Consider the following 16,821-nt stretch of genomic DNA (forward strand, 5'->3'; position numbering starts at 1 on the left):
CTCCTCCACAAAAGAAGATCTCCTCAGAAGGAATATGAATGAGCGGTGGCGGAGGGACTCATTGGTAGAACCTCTCAAGTGTTTACATCCAAAGTCTGCTAATGAGTAATTCATTGTACACCAAACCTGCTCCATTCTTTGATCATCTGAAGGATACATGATGGGTGTTTGTGTATCTAGGCTACGTTGTACAGTATCTTTCAGCCTCAAGTTTGGTCAATACAGCTAAGCCAGTCTGAGATTAGAGTATGTTGCTCACCTTCGCTGTAGCCCGTGCCTGGTACTCCGGACAGCCATTGACTGTGATTGTTTCATGCATGTACTGGTACACCTGAAAGAGAGAGAAAAATGGACAAACCATGAGTGTATTTTCTCAGTACTTTTGAATTTTCTGCTACATTTCTCCAAGTCTCTTGCATGTTCAATCCATGTCGTAGGCTACCAGCCTTGGTAGTTGGTAGGGTTAGGTTTTTGATTTCAATTCAAACCTGTATTTTGAGAGTGTTTATTTTGCAAATACCTTCGAAGATTATGTAGATATTCATTGGATTTCTTCATCCACCTGGAACCACCTTTCACTGTTAATCAACTGCACACTATTTGGCGCCTGATCCTGCTGCCTCCTGCTACATACTGCCCTTAAGGCTGCTCAAACATCTGGTCCCTACGACAATTAGCATAAGCAAACTGTGGTGCATCAGTAAGTACAAAATACTCATAGCACACTGTGGTGTGGCGCAACTACCCCTTTTGGTTTTCTCTCATGTGGGTAACACATGGCACTGAGTAAATAAACTGAAGAGAGTGGAGTTCGGAACAGAGTAGCGAGTGGAGCTAAGACTCTTGGTACTGTAGGTGAATTTCCACTGAGGATGTACCCCGGTGTTCTACCAAAAAGCCTCAGACCTGTCTGTTTCCAGCTCCATGGCCCAGCTCCTGGTACTCACTGGGCCATGGCTCAGTGGACCTGACCTGACTTGGGGCCAAGGCAAGGCCACTGGGGCATTTCGGGCATCATTTATATACTGAACAAAAATATAAACGCAACATGCAACAATTTCAACGATATTACTGAGTTACAGTTCATATAACGAAATCAGTCAATTTAAATAAATTCATTAGGTCCTAATCTATGGCTTTCACATGACTGGGCAGGGGTGCAGCCATGGGTGGACCTGGGAGGGCACTTGGAGCCAGGCCCACCCACTGGGGAGACAGGACCTGCCAATCAGAATTAGCTTTTCCCACAAAAGGGCTTTATTACAGACATAAATACTCCTCATTTTCATCAGCTGTCCAGGTGGCTGGTCTCAGATGATCCCACGAGTGAAGAAGCCGGATGTGGAGGTCCTGGGTTACACATGGTCTGCGGTGTGAGACGTACAGCCAAATTCTCTAAAACAACATTGGAGGTGGCTTATGGTAGAGAAATGAACATTACATTTTCTGGCAACAGTTCTGGTGGACATTCCAGCAGTCAGCATGCCAATTGCATGCTCCTTCAGTCCTCTGTGGCATTGTGTTGTGACAAAACTGCACATTTTAGAGTGGCCTTTTATTGTCCACAGCACAAGGTGTACCTGTGTACTGATCATGCTGTTTAATCAGCTTCTTGATATGCCAAACATGTCAGGTGGATGGATTATCTTGGCAAAGGAGAAATGCTCACTAACAGGGATTTAAACAAATTTGTTCACAAAAGTTGAGAGAAATAAACTTTTTGTGCGTATGGAACATTTCTAGGATCTTTTATTTCAGCTCATGAAACATGGGACCAACACTTTATATGTTGCGTTTATATTTTTGTTCAGTAATACATAACAATGGCTAACTGTGAATGATGTTTAACACCTTACAAAGCAACTGTTTTGATTATGTAGAGGTTGTTGACTCCGCTCTTCACAAGTCCTCAGTATGTCCCTAGTATAACTTAAGGGTGTATACACTAGTGGAACTCTGGTGTTACAGTCAAAAAGCAGTTCTTTGTTTTTCAGCTGAGCGACTCTTTGATTTCCAATGTTGAACACCATCTTGGGACCTTATTCCAGAACACCTCTTCCACATCTACAGTGTGTTCTAACCTCCTCTAAAGAGGAGTCAGCATTATGTGCCAATGGAAAGATTTCAGGTGTAAAAGAGCTATTTTGAGTCGTTTCTATACAGAATATGACATACTGTATCGACACCATTTACAATAGCACCCCCAGTGTACAGTATGACATTATCATTGAAAATAAGAATGTGTTCTTAACTGACTTGCCTAGTTAAATAAAGGTACAATAAATACATTTTAAAAAATGACACCTTCCTCTGGTAATCCAACAGAAACAACTAGAAACATTATGAATGCTCTGATTAGTGTTGCATTGCTGAACATTACATGAGACATTGGCCTAACATTCCCCATACGGGGTCATGTAATTGTTTGATGTGACTCATATTAGCCCACATCCTTTGTGTGTTTTAGCCAAGAGTCTTGCGGCTGGTCCATTCTATAAACATTTTCAGTGCATCGTTCTTCATAGTAAGATACAGCATCCATCCATCATTGTGAGCCTGATTGAAATACACTTAAGATGTATGGACTGTTGTGTCTTCAAGGTCTCAGTGGATCCCTTGCCATGACTCAGGAGAATTGTGTCTCGGAAACACATGAATAACAATAAAGGTCAAGCTATTTCAATCTGTAATTTGCTTAACTATATGCACAAACATCCACTAGTTGAAGTGCAAATTGGATTTACCACTAACTACTGCTGAATTATTCAACGAGCAAACCAAATTAAATTGTAACGTCTCAAACCCTTCTTGAAGAACAACAGTGACTTAGTTTTTATCCTGTGCAGTGAATTGAAAGCTTTTTCATTGTATTGTTTTTCTCTGGAATGGAAACTAATAGGGTTTTTACTCATCAGCTCACACCTCGGTATGTCTCTACTCTCTACAAAGGAGAGCATGTGTTTTCTGGGCTCAACCATCGTTCAATGTTTCTGTATGACGAGCTGGAGCAAAACAAAGGCCTTGCCTCTTTGCGACTTCAAAGTGCTTCATCTGTTTCAACAATAAAACAAGTGGTTTCGTGAAGCCTTGGTATATCTGACTGATGAAAAACAAAGTCCATTGTTGATATGAAAATAAAATAATAACCTCAAGCTCACAATTCCCAACAACCAAATAAATCAATTGTATTTTGTTCTGAGCAAGTAGATCACTTACAAAAATAAGATATTGGAGCTTTTTAGGTTGACCTTAATGAACCCAGTTGAAGTCAGTCTGACAACACTGTTAATGAATGAACTTAAACTTCTGTTCTGATAATTCATTGGGGGAAAATAATCTCCAATAACATAAAGAAAACAGTCACAACATGGAACAAATTGCTGTGTTCTTTTTGCCGTCAGTTGATGTTGTGAAGCTCCAGGGAACATACAGATACATACAGGTAGAAAGAGCGCGAGAGAGAGAAAGAGAGAGAGAGTGAGATTTGAAAGACTTGCACTCCTGAAGGCATAATTTCTACCTCATTCCCCCTCCTGTTACTATGCATCCATCTTTACCTCCGAACTCTACTTTCTTCCTGTCCCTCGTGAATATACTCTCTCTCTCTCTTCCCTCTCTCTCCTGACTCTCCGGTTCACTGGGCGTTTACCACGGCTCATTGTGCTTGATGGGCTGGGGGCTACCAGTCTACCGTCAGCCTTACGAAGACGCCACAATGCCTGATAGTGGAGAGAGCTGCCCAGAGGGTGGCTGGCATGACGCGTGTAACCATGGCTCCCCGACCGTCTCCCTCTCTTTACTGAGATGAGGAGTGGAGAGCAAAATGGGGAAGGATGAGACAGAGAGAGAGCTTGAAGAGCTCTCCTTCTCCTCTCTCTAGCTGACAGAGTTGAAAGGGGTCATTTGGTAGAAGCGAAATGGCATTTAATAACTGTTCATTCACAGACCTCCCTCGCTCTGTCAGCATGTCACAAAAAGAGAATATTAAACACACAGAGATAATTAAATGAAGAGGCTTTCAGCCTTCAGCTCACAGTAAATGTAGTAAGAGACTAAGGTCTGCCCTCAACGGAGTGGCACACAAATCCTTTCCTTTATATGAATTCAAAGTGAGACCCGTATTCATCTGCACTATTCCATTATCATCAGGCTACTACAACTCTATGATCACATAATTGATTCAGTTCATTGGAACAGACTATGCTTTTTTTTGCAAGGAAAAATGACCTGCATTGTTTTGTGACTAATGAAATTCATGATTCGATTTCATGTGTGGTTGAATCGTTTGCTCGGGCCTCTCGGATGACTTTCATCAGGACCAGTTCTTGATATGCATAAGGCTTTAAGTCAAGCTAACAGAGTGGCTGGAAATCATCATAAACTCCATCATTTCCAGCTGGTTAGCGCTCCCAGTCGTCTTCCCTGGTGTCCTTCCCTTTCCATTTGCAAAGCAGATTGACTCTGACGACTCACTTTCCCCGAGCTCCGAGATGTCATTGATAGACATGGTTGGGAAGAGCAACGCACCTCCTCACTCCATCTCTCTGTAATTGGGGGTCTTTCACCTTAGCAGGCATTTCCCTCCCACATCAATTTCCCCTATCAACAGTTAGCCAGTTAACCCCTTCACCCATAGCTAGGCTGATTCATGTGGCTGTAAATTCTATTGACACTGTGAAGAAGGTTTTCAGCCGGATCACCTCTGTGACTTCTACAGTAGAGACATGATCAAGCTACCCTGGTCTGTGGGATTCTGTGTCTGCTCATCAGACCATGAAATGAGCTTCACAAGCAGATATGAGACGAGGGGAACAAATCAAATCGCTCAATTATAATACCTGGTGGCCCCAGCTTAATGCAGTATAGGTCATCTGCATTAATGAAATGACATGCAGGTGAATCCCAATACCGCAACCCTTAATCTTCCTGTAATAGCTGTGGAGGAAATGATTTAATGACCTACTATGTTGTTTAATTGAACATACTATGCTGTTTTTATTTTGGAGAATTGTCCATTGTTATATGTTAGTATTTTGCTGATACAGGCTTGTCTTGTGTGACTTAGTCATTTGTCTGGGCGTACAGATAAGAACCGTGTAGGTGTGACTGCAGTATGTGACATTCTGTTTTAACAATCTACAGGAACTTAGACGTGTGGAAACATGCAGGCTTGAACGGACAACGGTGACAATGTTGAGTGGTTGTTTTGATTGCTTCAATTTTGCAAATCTTATAATAAAGATGTTTTGAAGGATACAGTCTCTCTCCTTTTGGTTAGAATCCCCGCGACGTAGCTCTCTCAACTACAAAGATTTCCCATCTGCAGACATATTACAGCACAGAACAGGGGTCAGATGAGATCAAATGTGACTACATTACGATTAACTCACCAATGTAGCTCAAAGAGGCTCAGCAGTCTAGTCCTGCTATGTCAGGGTATTAAGAGCGAGCCGCTGGGAAGTGTTTTACGATGCTCGTCACTATCCATAGTCTGGGAAAAATTTGCGTGGAAAAATGTGCATGTGCTATAAAAGTGAATACAGGGGTTGTGACAGCATGCTGGATTGTAAACACATGCGACACGGCACGTATGACAAGGTATTGCTCAATTCACATAAACGCCATGTTCTCTGCTCTTCCATAGAGACATGGGAGCATGTATTGTCTTGGGAGGCTGTTAATCCAATAACCACTGACGTGAACGCCACAGCTGTTGAATGTTGCAGCATAACAGCATGTGCTGATAACGATCTCTGTAATAACAGCAATCATCCTCATGGCCACGACCACTCATCTTCACTCTCCAGCTCCTCTAGCAGTCAGACCTCTACGAGACAGAGCCATTCTGCACCGTGGCAAAGTGTCAGCTCACACAAGGACGTCATTGACTAGAAACTATGGCCGGTCAGCCTCTGCAACCAATCCAAGCTGATCCTCTCTAGTTTCCCTGGTGACTGGATGTGTTGTTGGTGGTTGAAGTGTTTCTCTCGCTCTTTCCCTCTCAATGGCCAGCTGTTGTAAGCTAGTCTGTAGGGTGCTGCCTAGCTGCTACTCCTGGCAGAGACATGAAGCCTCCCCCACCACCAGGCAGCACCAGGCTCCAGTGTCTCTGCCTGACTCCCAGGCCAGGCTTCTCTCATCCTGCTGTCCAATGAAAGGGCCAGCCTCTCTGACATTTCCTCTAGTGGATTAAATTTCCTACTAGATGACCTCAGTCTGAGTATTGATGGCCCTCTTACTCTTCCGTCTGTGTGTCTGAGCTGACCGTGTCTGGGAAAACACACCTAAAAGTCTACATTGTTGTGTAGCCACATTTATTAATTAAAATAACCATCAGTCACCTGTGGTCAATTTCCCTGTGTTGGCAGGAGCAAAAGGACCCTGGGGCCGTGGGACCGTGGTGCAGGGGAATCGACTCACCTCTCTAATGGCTGTGCAGAACTCACTCTGCAACACCAACTTCAGGGACTGCAGCTTGTGACCCGGGACGTCCCCGGACTCCTGTAGCTTCTCCAGCAGCTCAATTGCCCTGGCCACATCTGACAGAGAGAGAGAAAGAAAGACAGAGAGGAGAGAGGGAGAGGCAGAGAGAGGGAGGAGAGAGAGGGAGAGGCAAAGAGAAGGAGAGAGAGGAAGGTAGAGAGAGGTGGAGAAGGTCAGAGAGAGAGAGAGAGAGTGAAAGAGAGAAATGACAAGAAGGGAAAAAATGCCCCATTGAATTACATTAACCTCAGAGCCTTGAAAAAGAAGTCCGGAGCGAATCGATAGAGAGGATAATGGAAAGAAACTGAGTCAAGGCCAAGGGGAACAAGAGAGAGAGAGAGAGAAAGCAATCCCAGCGTAGTTTGCATTAGGCCTACTCCATGCATGAGGAAATGGGGGGCGGACTTCGAGGGAGGGAATTGTTCCGTTCAAAGCGAGCGATTCCTGGCTGGAGCAGGCACCACGAGCATTAGATCCTTTAAAACAAACCCATGATGCCCTGAGTTAAAGACTTTGACTCCTGTGTCTAGTAAACTCTCCACTTCTAATTATCATCCCCTGAAGAAATCCAGAGTAAAGCAGATTTTTTTCACACTCTTAGAGACAAACAGGGAAAATGAAAGAAATGAGAGTACATGCGTGAAGGGGAGAGGAGGGGTTTGGTGCTCAGCCTAATCGTTGGGTGTCACGTTCTGACCTTAGTTCCTTTTTTATGTCTCTATTTTGGTTTGGTCAGGGCGTGAGTTGGGGTGGGCATTCTATGTTTTGTTCTATGTTTTGAATTTCTGTGTTTGGCCTGGTATGGTTCCCAATCAGAGGCAGCTGTCAATCGTTGTCTCTGATTGAGAACCATACTTAGGTAGCCTGTTTTCCCACTTTTGTTTGTGGGTGGTTGTTTTCTGTGTCTGTGTTTTCACCATACAGAACTGTTTCGATTTTAATTTCTTTCATTCACTTTGTTATTTTGTATTTTCGTGTTCTGATATTATAAATTATCATGGACACTTACAACGCTGCATTTTGGTCCGATCCTTCATATTCCTCATCAGAAGATGAATACGAAGATCGTTACATTGGGTCAGTTGTTTTAGAAGAAACTAAATAAAAAGCAGTTGGTGGATAATGTGCATCTGTCACCCTTTATCCCTTGAGCATGTGCAAAGACCAGCGAGTCGCTCCAAAGTGATCAAACCACTTGTAATCAGCTACAGATGTTATATTTTTCCTACCTAGGTTGATGTCGAATACAGTGACACAGTGCCACCCAGGAGGGAAATTGCAAGATGATGTATTGGAGTCGATAATATAGCTTAGCTGTGACAAATGAAACGTCGTTAAGTGAGTCTACTTTATTAATCCAAGAAATATCCAACTGCATTGGAATAGCAAGTGTATACTGAGGCTAAGTGCAAGGATTCTAAACAATCATCTTAAACACTATTACCCTGGTGTTGAACTAGCGCCACGTTCTGCACCACACCAACAGAGAGAGGTAAACACCCGACGATGTTTATAAACATCACGCCGAACCCAGGGAGGCTGGACTGAGACGGAAGACAATCTAGTGTAACCCGGTGAGGCAGAGAGGAGACAGAAAAGCTATTACCGTTTACAGACCTAGGGCGAACTAGGTAAGAGGAGGGAGAACTGGATACATAGAACTGTGGTTGTTTAGGCAGGTTTGTTTTGTGCCTGTATTAGGCAGTCAAACAGACATACAAGGGCACAACATTTACTGTTAGTACACAAGTATACATGGACAAAGAACATGATACCCAGAGTACCAGCGTGGATTACATTAAACCAGAAGAAATGGTGGGGTCGATTTCCATCAGGATTGGTTACTGCAAGCCACAAAGTGTTGTCAGGGAGATCTTTACAGGGCATTCATCACCCTAACTCCACGACTCCACTCAGCATCTTCTGTAATGATGGTGTTGTATAGCACAGATATTATCGCATAGGACGTTCTAAAGGATGTACAAAAAATATATGTTTTATTGTCACATACACCGGATAGGTGCAGTGAAATGTATTTTTTTTACAGGTTCATTCATAGTAGTACGGCGCCCCTGGAGCTTAAGTTAAGTGCCTTGCTCAAGGGCACATCGGCTGATTTTTCCCAGCTTGTCGGCTCGGGTATTCGAACCAGCGACCTTTCAGTTACTGGCCCAACGCTCTAAGTCTAGGCGTGGGTGGTATAGTCTACCCTAGAGGCAGCTTGTTCTGGTAAGAACCCTAAGCTTTGGGGAGACGAGAGCGGAATTAGAGCTGGTCCATAGAGAGTCGGGCACAGGAAAGGGGACACTTTTCTCTGAACCTGTGAGTGTGAACGGAGGGATCTAACAGTATTCATTACTACTTTACATTACCCCTACAATGGTAATGTAGCTAATGTACAGAATTTCCATCAGATTGAATAAGCATCCAATGAGTCCTTAAGTAAGGTGAATGAGGTTGTACAACATTCTGTACCATACCTGTAAAAAACAAAGTTATCTTTGTACTAATGAGTGGCCAGTAATCTGCAGGTATTATTCCAAGCAGCCTGGGTAGTTTATGACCATTTATTTCTCATTATAGCGAGGTCAGAGCCAGATCAGGAGCGCTTTTGCCTGCTCTCATTTGCTCATTAGCGGCAATTTCTTCATCCACGTCAAGGTCTCTGACGAGGCCTCCGACATCGAGCAACACTTCAAAGATTAAGATTTCTAAAGCATTTTTTGTTTATAGATGGGATTTTTCGGAAGGTCAGTTTTTGTACTTTGACGCTACACTGATCAAAAGCAATAGTTGTGATTCTCCACCTGTTCAGCACCACTTTCAAGTAGTTTGGCTTTCAACTTCTGTCTGGAGAATTAAATAAATACATTCTTTGAAATAAACTGGGTTATAGGCTAAGAAGCTATTTTGTAAAAGTAAAGCTAACCGTGTTTGATTGCTAAAGGGAAGGATTTCGGGTATCAAGTTGTTTGAAAGGAGAAAGCAGTCCGGAAAAGTCTTAGGCTACAAGCAGTCAAAGGCAGTATTTTAGACCCCTGTTTGAATAACAAAAAAATCGAAAATACTGTAACGACGCCATAAATGTCATGCCCCATCTCCCCTATTCAGACTGTCCAGTGTCTGAGCCCAGTCAGCCAACACACCAGCAGTAAATAGGACCTCTTGTTACCAGATGTGACAGTTGTAATCCCCCTAGACCAGTGATGAGGGCTAGACTACAGCAGAGGCTCTCCTGCTCCTAGAGTTATTACAGGTCATAGGTCATAAAAGCCTCCCCTCTCCAGCAGTTGCATTTCATTTGCTGCATCGTGACACTTATCATGCCCATCATCCACACTGTCTCCCTTGGTCTGCTAGCTCATCCCCTCTGCAAGCACTGTCGTGTCAATTTGTTTCAATAAGTAGATGGCTATTTGTGGACAGAATGTCTTGGACAGACCGTGGATAGTGTTGTGTGATAATTGTTGTAGAACATGCAGCAGTAATAGAACACCATCCATTCCTGTGAGGAGCTGTCTACGTCAGGCATTTCTGCTGGAATCCTGTATTTTGTCTACGGTGTGAGGACTGAGGAGTGAGACATCAAATGGTTTCCTTTGTGTGTGATCTAAGGGGTATAAACCCACAGGGTATAAGATTTGCTTGGCAGCCCAGGGTGATTTGCAGTTTCAATGACTATGGGAATCCAGGCACAGAGTTATGTCACATCCAAATAGCTTAGTCTGCAACGACTCCCAAATAAGACACGTTACAATGACGCATCACATCAAATCCCTGCGTGGTGCATTCAGCCACATCACCTAGGAGACCAGCTGAGAACTTACGTCCTTATTATAGTTGGCTATGTAGACACACACAGACCAGTAAAAACATGGTAATATTGAGCTACACCACCAACAGCAAGTCCCTCAGCCTACAATACTAATACAAAGGCAAACCGCTTTGAAAGAGTAGCTCTACACACCACTAAGAATACCCTCACCGCCCACGTGCATTCAGCCACATCACCTAGGAGACCAGCTGAGAACTTAAGTCCTTATTATAGTTGGCTATGTAGACACACACAGACCAGTAAAAACATTGTAATATTGAGCTACACCACCAAAAGCAAGTCCCTCAGCCTACAATACTAATACAAAGGCAAACCGCTTTGAAAGAGTAGCTCTACACACCACTAAGAATACCCTCACCGCCCACATGGTGTGGCCCGTTACCAAGCCGGAGCCACTCCATGAATAACTACAGTACATCTGGAGGGTAACACACAGTCAGCCAACACGATCCTGGCCTGCCTTACTAACTAACACTCCAACCCATCTGAGAGAGGAACTTGAGAGTATGCATGGATCTGGCCCTCTCTCTCTCTCTATTCAACTTCATTAAAAGACCGTGTCTCAGTGAATCCCCAGGATACCAGTCCTGTAGTCCTCTACAGAGCTCCTCTCTTTGGATTTCCTCACTCCACTGTCCTCACTCCACTGTCCTCACTCCACTGTTTTCACTCCACTGTTCTCACTCCACTGTCCTCACTCCACTGTCCTCACTCCACTGTTCTCACTTCACTGAGATGGATTCACTCAACCACTAAACCATTAGCATTCTCCTCGTCGTTCCTCTTCTCCACACTCCAATGAGACTTCAGCCCCCTAAGCGCTTCACCAACTCTAGAAATGGACTCAGGGGGTCCAGATGTCCGCAACATCTGTGGGACTCACCCTTCCTCCCTCCGCCGCAAAATGAAAATATTTAAAGAGCAGTTACTGTATGTTCAGCTTTAACGCTGACACAACTGCAAATCGATGTTGCCATTAGAACCTCTGCAAGGCATGAGCACCGTTTGCAATATAAAAAAAAGATCCTGTTTCATTTGACACATATTTTCAAGGGAAGACAAAGGTGTCAAGGTGATACTGCTGCTCTTATTGGAGGTGTAATTAAGGATGGGAGCAAGAGATGGGATACAAAACAATGGTTGTTCAAAGTTAAACATACAACTCCTAATTCACATGAATTCAATCTGTGAAGTTGGGGAGGCATGTCTCTTGCCTCAGTATTCTATAAGTAAATAAAGTATGAAACACCAGTACATTGCTATGCATTGAGTAGTCAGGAACATTGATGCTACGAGCCAAACATCTGACCTAGTTTAACTTCTCTTTGCCACACAGCAGTGAGAACACATTACCATTGCCTGATTGGATGAGCTGAACGTAACGAGACGTGTTCTTTGGGGCGGTCACATAGGGCTCTCATCTACCATTTTCTATTTCAACAATCACTCCTGACTGGGTAATGACACATTTCTCTATTTGAAAGGTTTATCATCCGTCTCCAATTACAACAGAGAGGGAAGCAAACTTACTGTTTACTGGAATCCTGTGGCCAACTTCAACCAAAATGATACTGTACGTCCTCCAGTGTACGTATGAATACATTCCTAATGGGCCTATGTATGTGTCCCTAACAGTAATAAAGACAGAAATAAAAGCAATAGAACAAAGGCCAATAAAAATAATATCTGAATTCTTTGTGGGAAAGAATTCTTGAGGCAGCCAACAAATAAAAGATTTATGCTCATTCTGATTCATGTTCTAATGCAACGATGAAGGTGTTTTAGAGGGTGCCCAACTTTGGGAGAGAAATATTCTGAAAATGCTGTTGAAGTGTTATTGAAAGCAGTGTCCACTAAAGAGCCATTTCCAAGAGGAATCAATTAATTAATAGTGCGTATCTAATAAGCTATTAGTCTACTATAGTCTGTTTCTGTGACTGACAATGTAAAGACATTTTGTGGTAAATGTGTTTAGTGATAAATCTGTTTCTGTGACTGACAATGTAAATACGTTTAGTGGTAAATCTGTTTCTGTGACTGACAATTTAAAGACGTTTAGTGATAAATCTGTTGCTGTGACTGACAATGTAAAGACGTTTAGTGATAAATCTGTTGCTGTGACTGACAATGTCAAGACGTTTAGTGATAAATCTGTTTCTGTGACTGACAATGTAAAGACGTTTTGTGATAAATCTGTTTCTGTGACTGACAATGTCAAGACGTTTAGTGATAAATCTGTTGCTGTGACTGACAATGTAAAGACGTTTAGTGATAAATCTGTTGCTGTGACTGACAATGTAAAGACGTTTAGTGATAAGTCTATAATAATAATACTGTGCTGTGTGTTACCTTGAGATTTCCTGAAATTATATCAATGACAGACGACCACAGAAATGATGGAATTATGTTGATCAAATACAATGTTCAAACTATAAACAGCACGGTGTCTAAAACAGTCACCAGTTCCAGAATGAGTCAGCCTTTCAAGTACACTGAGTTCACTTTCTGCTCTACTTTGATGACTGGATTTACTAATGCGGCCATCACTCTGGATGTGTCATAAATAAATGTGAAGACCACAACAAGCAGCTAGCAATGCTGCTGTGCTGAAACACACCAGGTCTGTGCTGTCCTGTTTAGGCACGGCTAATTTCACTCTTCCTGGGGTCCAAGCCTTTCGTCGCCGCAGTTATTAAACAATGAGTGCTTCACTGCTTTCTACACTTGAGTAAGAGTCTACACATGATTTTGAGCTGTTTGCTTAACTGGGCAGTGCTCCAATATCCTCACATAATTGCCCTGTTGATAATAGAGGGCATAGCTGAATAGAATATATTTTCCAATATCTGCATGTTGTTTCAATAAAAATGCTGTGCGGTGTAAATAAACATGTCCAATTAACTCAGCTGGCTCGTTAAGACATGGTGCTGATGAAAACAGAGGCTGTAACGCAGGTGCATCTTCTCCATCTCTACTGGGACGTCTAAGGTCCTAATAGAGAAACTTTTCATATCTGATTGATTCAAGACTAGTCTGAGCTATTCCTCCCTCCCACATGTAATGTTTCCCAGAGCAGTGCCCTAACACTGGCACTACCAGAATGACTGATTTACACATGCCAGAATAAATTGCCCCGGAGAGGCCATGCCATCTGCCACTTCCCAGTTTGACCCGCGTATCCTTTGTGCCGTTGGCAACCACGCTGAAATTACCACACAAAAACCTCTACTGTGCTCATTCTCTGGATGAGTAGAGGAACAGGCCAGCAGGGGCTTGCCAGACACAAGGCCAGCTCCTCAACAGGAGAGCTTTTTAAATGGACGCACCTCACTTTATCAATCCCCCCCCATAAGCCGAGTGAATTAACACTAAATGGCCCTGCCGTGACATTCCTGACTATAGAGGGGAAATGAATCACTCCTTAGACGGTCCCCATCAGGGCTCATTAGCCTAAGGCAGAGGCAGATAACACTGGACTTTGTTTTTGTCTCCCTTCCTCTGACTGATTACCTGGCAGATGTCCATCCCAAACAAATGACATTTCCTTTCACTGTGGTTCTAATGAGAGCTTACCCAGAGCTGTGCCATTCTAAACAGCTCTCCGTTGATGAAATTGCTGAGCTGGCTGTTCACCTCACCTGTAATCCCTCCTCTCTGTTATCACCCAAAGCAAGGTACAGTGGGGAGGTTGCTGCGCAACAATGAACAAATCCAGTGACCTCTGCAAGCAAAGCAAAGCCTGTCTGCAGTATGGTGAGACAACATGCTTAGGGCCCTGAGTAGGCTATAGTTTGTTGCCCTTTCTCCCCTGTGAATAGACTCAAACAAAGGATCAGTGATAACTTGCAAGGAAATGTGTGGTTGTTCTATATTTATTACGGCAATAAACCATGCATGGAGAGCATCAAAAAACTATTGACTTCCAGATTTCAAGCTTCTGCTCTCCCTCGATTTTGGCCTCTTAGTAAATCCACTGTAATTTCAGACAGCACAGAAACCTGTTTGAGCATCTGTGTCTTCCTACACCGCTCAATCAGCAAATAGATAGGAATTCTGCTCACAAAGGCCTCAAATGCCTCTCCATCAGCAAATATCTGGCAGAAAGAACACATTTCACTGTGATTACTGTACAGCCTCAACCTGACTGATATTATTAGGACTTCATGGCACACAGTTGATGAGAACTCTCACAGTATCTCTATCAATTTCAATAGTCTTGGCATGCCTGGAGCCGGTTAGTGTTTGAATGAGAGTCAATCGTCGAAGGAGAACTTTGGTGCCATGAGCAGGGAGGTTCCAACACAGGCTGTTTCTCCACAGGACAGTGGCGTTTGAGTCATTTCCTGAGACAATAGCAGGAAGTGCAGTCATGACCTCAAAGCACAATGTGAGTTTCCCGCCTCTTCGTGTGTGTGACAAACTCCTAACACATCCTGCTTTCAACAAAAAAACAGGCTTCTTTTCAATATCAATGACAGTGTTTCTTCGCTAGTGGCAGCAGCGACAAAGGACTCTGTGCAAAGACAATGACAGCTCTTGTAAAGCTATCATTATGATCCCTTACATGATCACTGCTGCGGGGCAGTGACCACTTAATGTTACTGTGCAGAACATGTGGATACAGCAGCCACCTGAATGTTCTCTCTGAAATGATAGGGGCTCTGACTCACTAGTCTACCTATGCAAACCCAATGGAAAGGGTTGAGTAGCCTATACTGGCATATATATTTCAGTTTAACTGGGGAGAAAAAAACTCTTCCCCAACGTGTCATATAACGCAGCTTCTTGTTTATCATTTTGCCCTGTATCATGTTTTTGCCCTTGCACCCACTCCCCATTCAAGCTCGTATACAGTGTGTGAAGACGTTTGACTAACATAGGACCCCTATCAGTTGCTGCAGTCACGCAATAATGAATCCAATTGCCACTGAGCATTGAATTGACTGTAAATCATTCAAATGAGCCAATGTTTAAAACCGTTATATTATCCGTTATTCCTTGGGTATAAAGACAGGTCACTCGCTGATGATCCTCGTTCGGGTTTACATCCATTCCATCCTTCATGATAACATCCAGGCTCGATTACTCATGCGCAATGCTGTGGTCAATACAACGTAGAGAGGTCACCATTTGTAATTTTCCAATTTAGACAGATGTTTATATCCTCTTGCCTTCTACATTCCCGTGAGTTGTTTATTCCAAGGCGTGTACAGTTTTTCCTACGGTCACTAACTGTTGTGGCAATCATTCAAAGTGGGCCCATGCCCATTACTTTTCCCAGATGTATCATCTTTCTCTATTTTTAACACCACCCCTTTCGTTTGTGCCATGCAGCCACACTAATGTATTTCACCACCGGATTCGTTCTAAGCACTCTATAGGCTACACATTTACAGACTAAAACGTAGGCTACACATTTAATCTGATTTCCCCAATGTCCCCGTTTCGAATATCAAAATTAAAGAATAGTCAGGAGAAGCTATTAGAAGCTATCCATCTGTTATCATTGGACAGGCAGGCTACTGTAGGAAAGCAATATCACCTGAAGTCCGCGTGCAAGTCGACCTATTACTACTCAAAATATGACGTAGGCTATAGGTAGACTACATTGTGGACTCAACCTTCCTTTTAGAATAATGCCGCAGGTGAATTAATTTTTCACTGTCGACAACGGGTATGCTATGAGGTGAAGACCTGTACCCCTTTCTTGTTCACTGTCCAAATGACCATTAGTTTCAAGAAAAATATAAACCAATTAAAAAAGCTGTTTGTTATATATTCTTAAGCCTACCCATCCAAAAGTTGTCTGATGTCTAGAGAAGTAAGGATTTAAGCGTGATTGGATTCCTGCCCCCAATAAATTATTTCTCCCAATCACGAAGTGAAGAATACAGCGAGATAATATTCTATTGGATGTTACATAACAGAGATAAATACACTCTATTCATATGCAGTGGGATGTAATACTGTGCGTTAATAACACATTTGTTATAATATTGCTGAACAGCATTATTTAATTAAGCCGTTTTATCCAATTTTGCAGAGTGCGCACCAAACGGTCCAGACATTTTATTCCCAGCAAATAACGGTATCCAGCGAGAGAGAAATATAAGCTGACGAATGTAAAACTGAAATAATAGCCTATAGTAGTTTCAACTTAAATGTGGTCCGCCAATGCATCGTTCGCTCAAGTTTCGGAATCCAGAAATAATTCAACAAGAAAGCGAATCCGACGGTTGTGCGTCTTACCTCGATCCAGAGTGAGCGTTTGGACCTCTGTCGCCATGGCTGCTGTTATGGGGAGATATAGCGACTACGGTAGCTGCAGCATCAGAAGCAACTCAAGCTTAACCGGCTAGTGAGAGCACAGAGCCCGTCGGTGGGAGTGGCTGGAAGGGAGAGGGGATTACCTCCCGCGCCGCTGCTCCACCGGACTGACCCAATGGTCCTGTCAAACCGAACAACCGCGGGATTAATATCTTTATGCAAATAATTGAGAGTGG

General features: G+C 43.1%; 1 protein-coding gene across 1 annotated transcript in view; it reads right to left on the bottom strand.

Moving 5' to 3' along the window:
• The window catches only part of LOC120049117 (protein lin-7 homolog A-like), a 31,008-nt gene extending 14,404 nt beyond the window's left edge, over nucleotides 1-16,604 (bottom strand). Inside the window, exons 1-3 of the mRNA XM_038995359.1 lie at nucleotides 16,568-16,604; nucleotides 6,421-6,539; nucleotides 260-331 (exon numbers count right to left, since the gene is read on the bottom strand). Of these exons, the coding sequence (XP_038851287.1) occupies nucleotides 260-331; nucleotides 6,421-6,539; nucleotides 16,568-16,604 (228 nt within the window). The remainder of the gene's footprint in view (nucleotides 1-259; nucleotides 332-6,420; nucleotides 6,540-16,567) is intronic.
• Between the last annotated feature and the right edge of the window lie 217 nt (nucleotides 16,605-16,821).

This window comes from Salvelinus namaycush, chromosome 6 (genome assembly GCF_016432855.1).
Source record: "Salvelinus namaycush isolate Seneca chromosome 6, SaNama_1.0, whole genome shotgun sequence".
In the NCBI taxonomy this organism is placed as follows: Eukaryota; Metazoa; Chordata; class Actinopteri; order Salmoniformes; family Salmonidae; genus Salvelinus; species Salvelinus namaycush.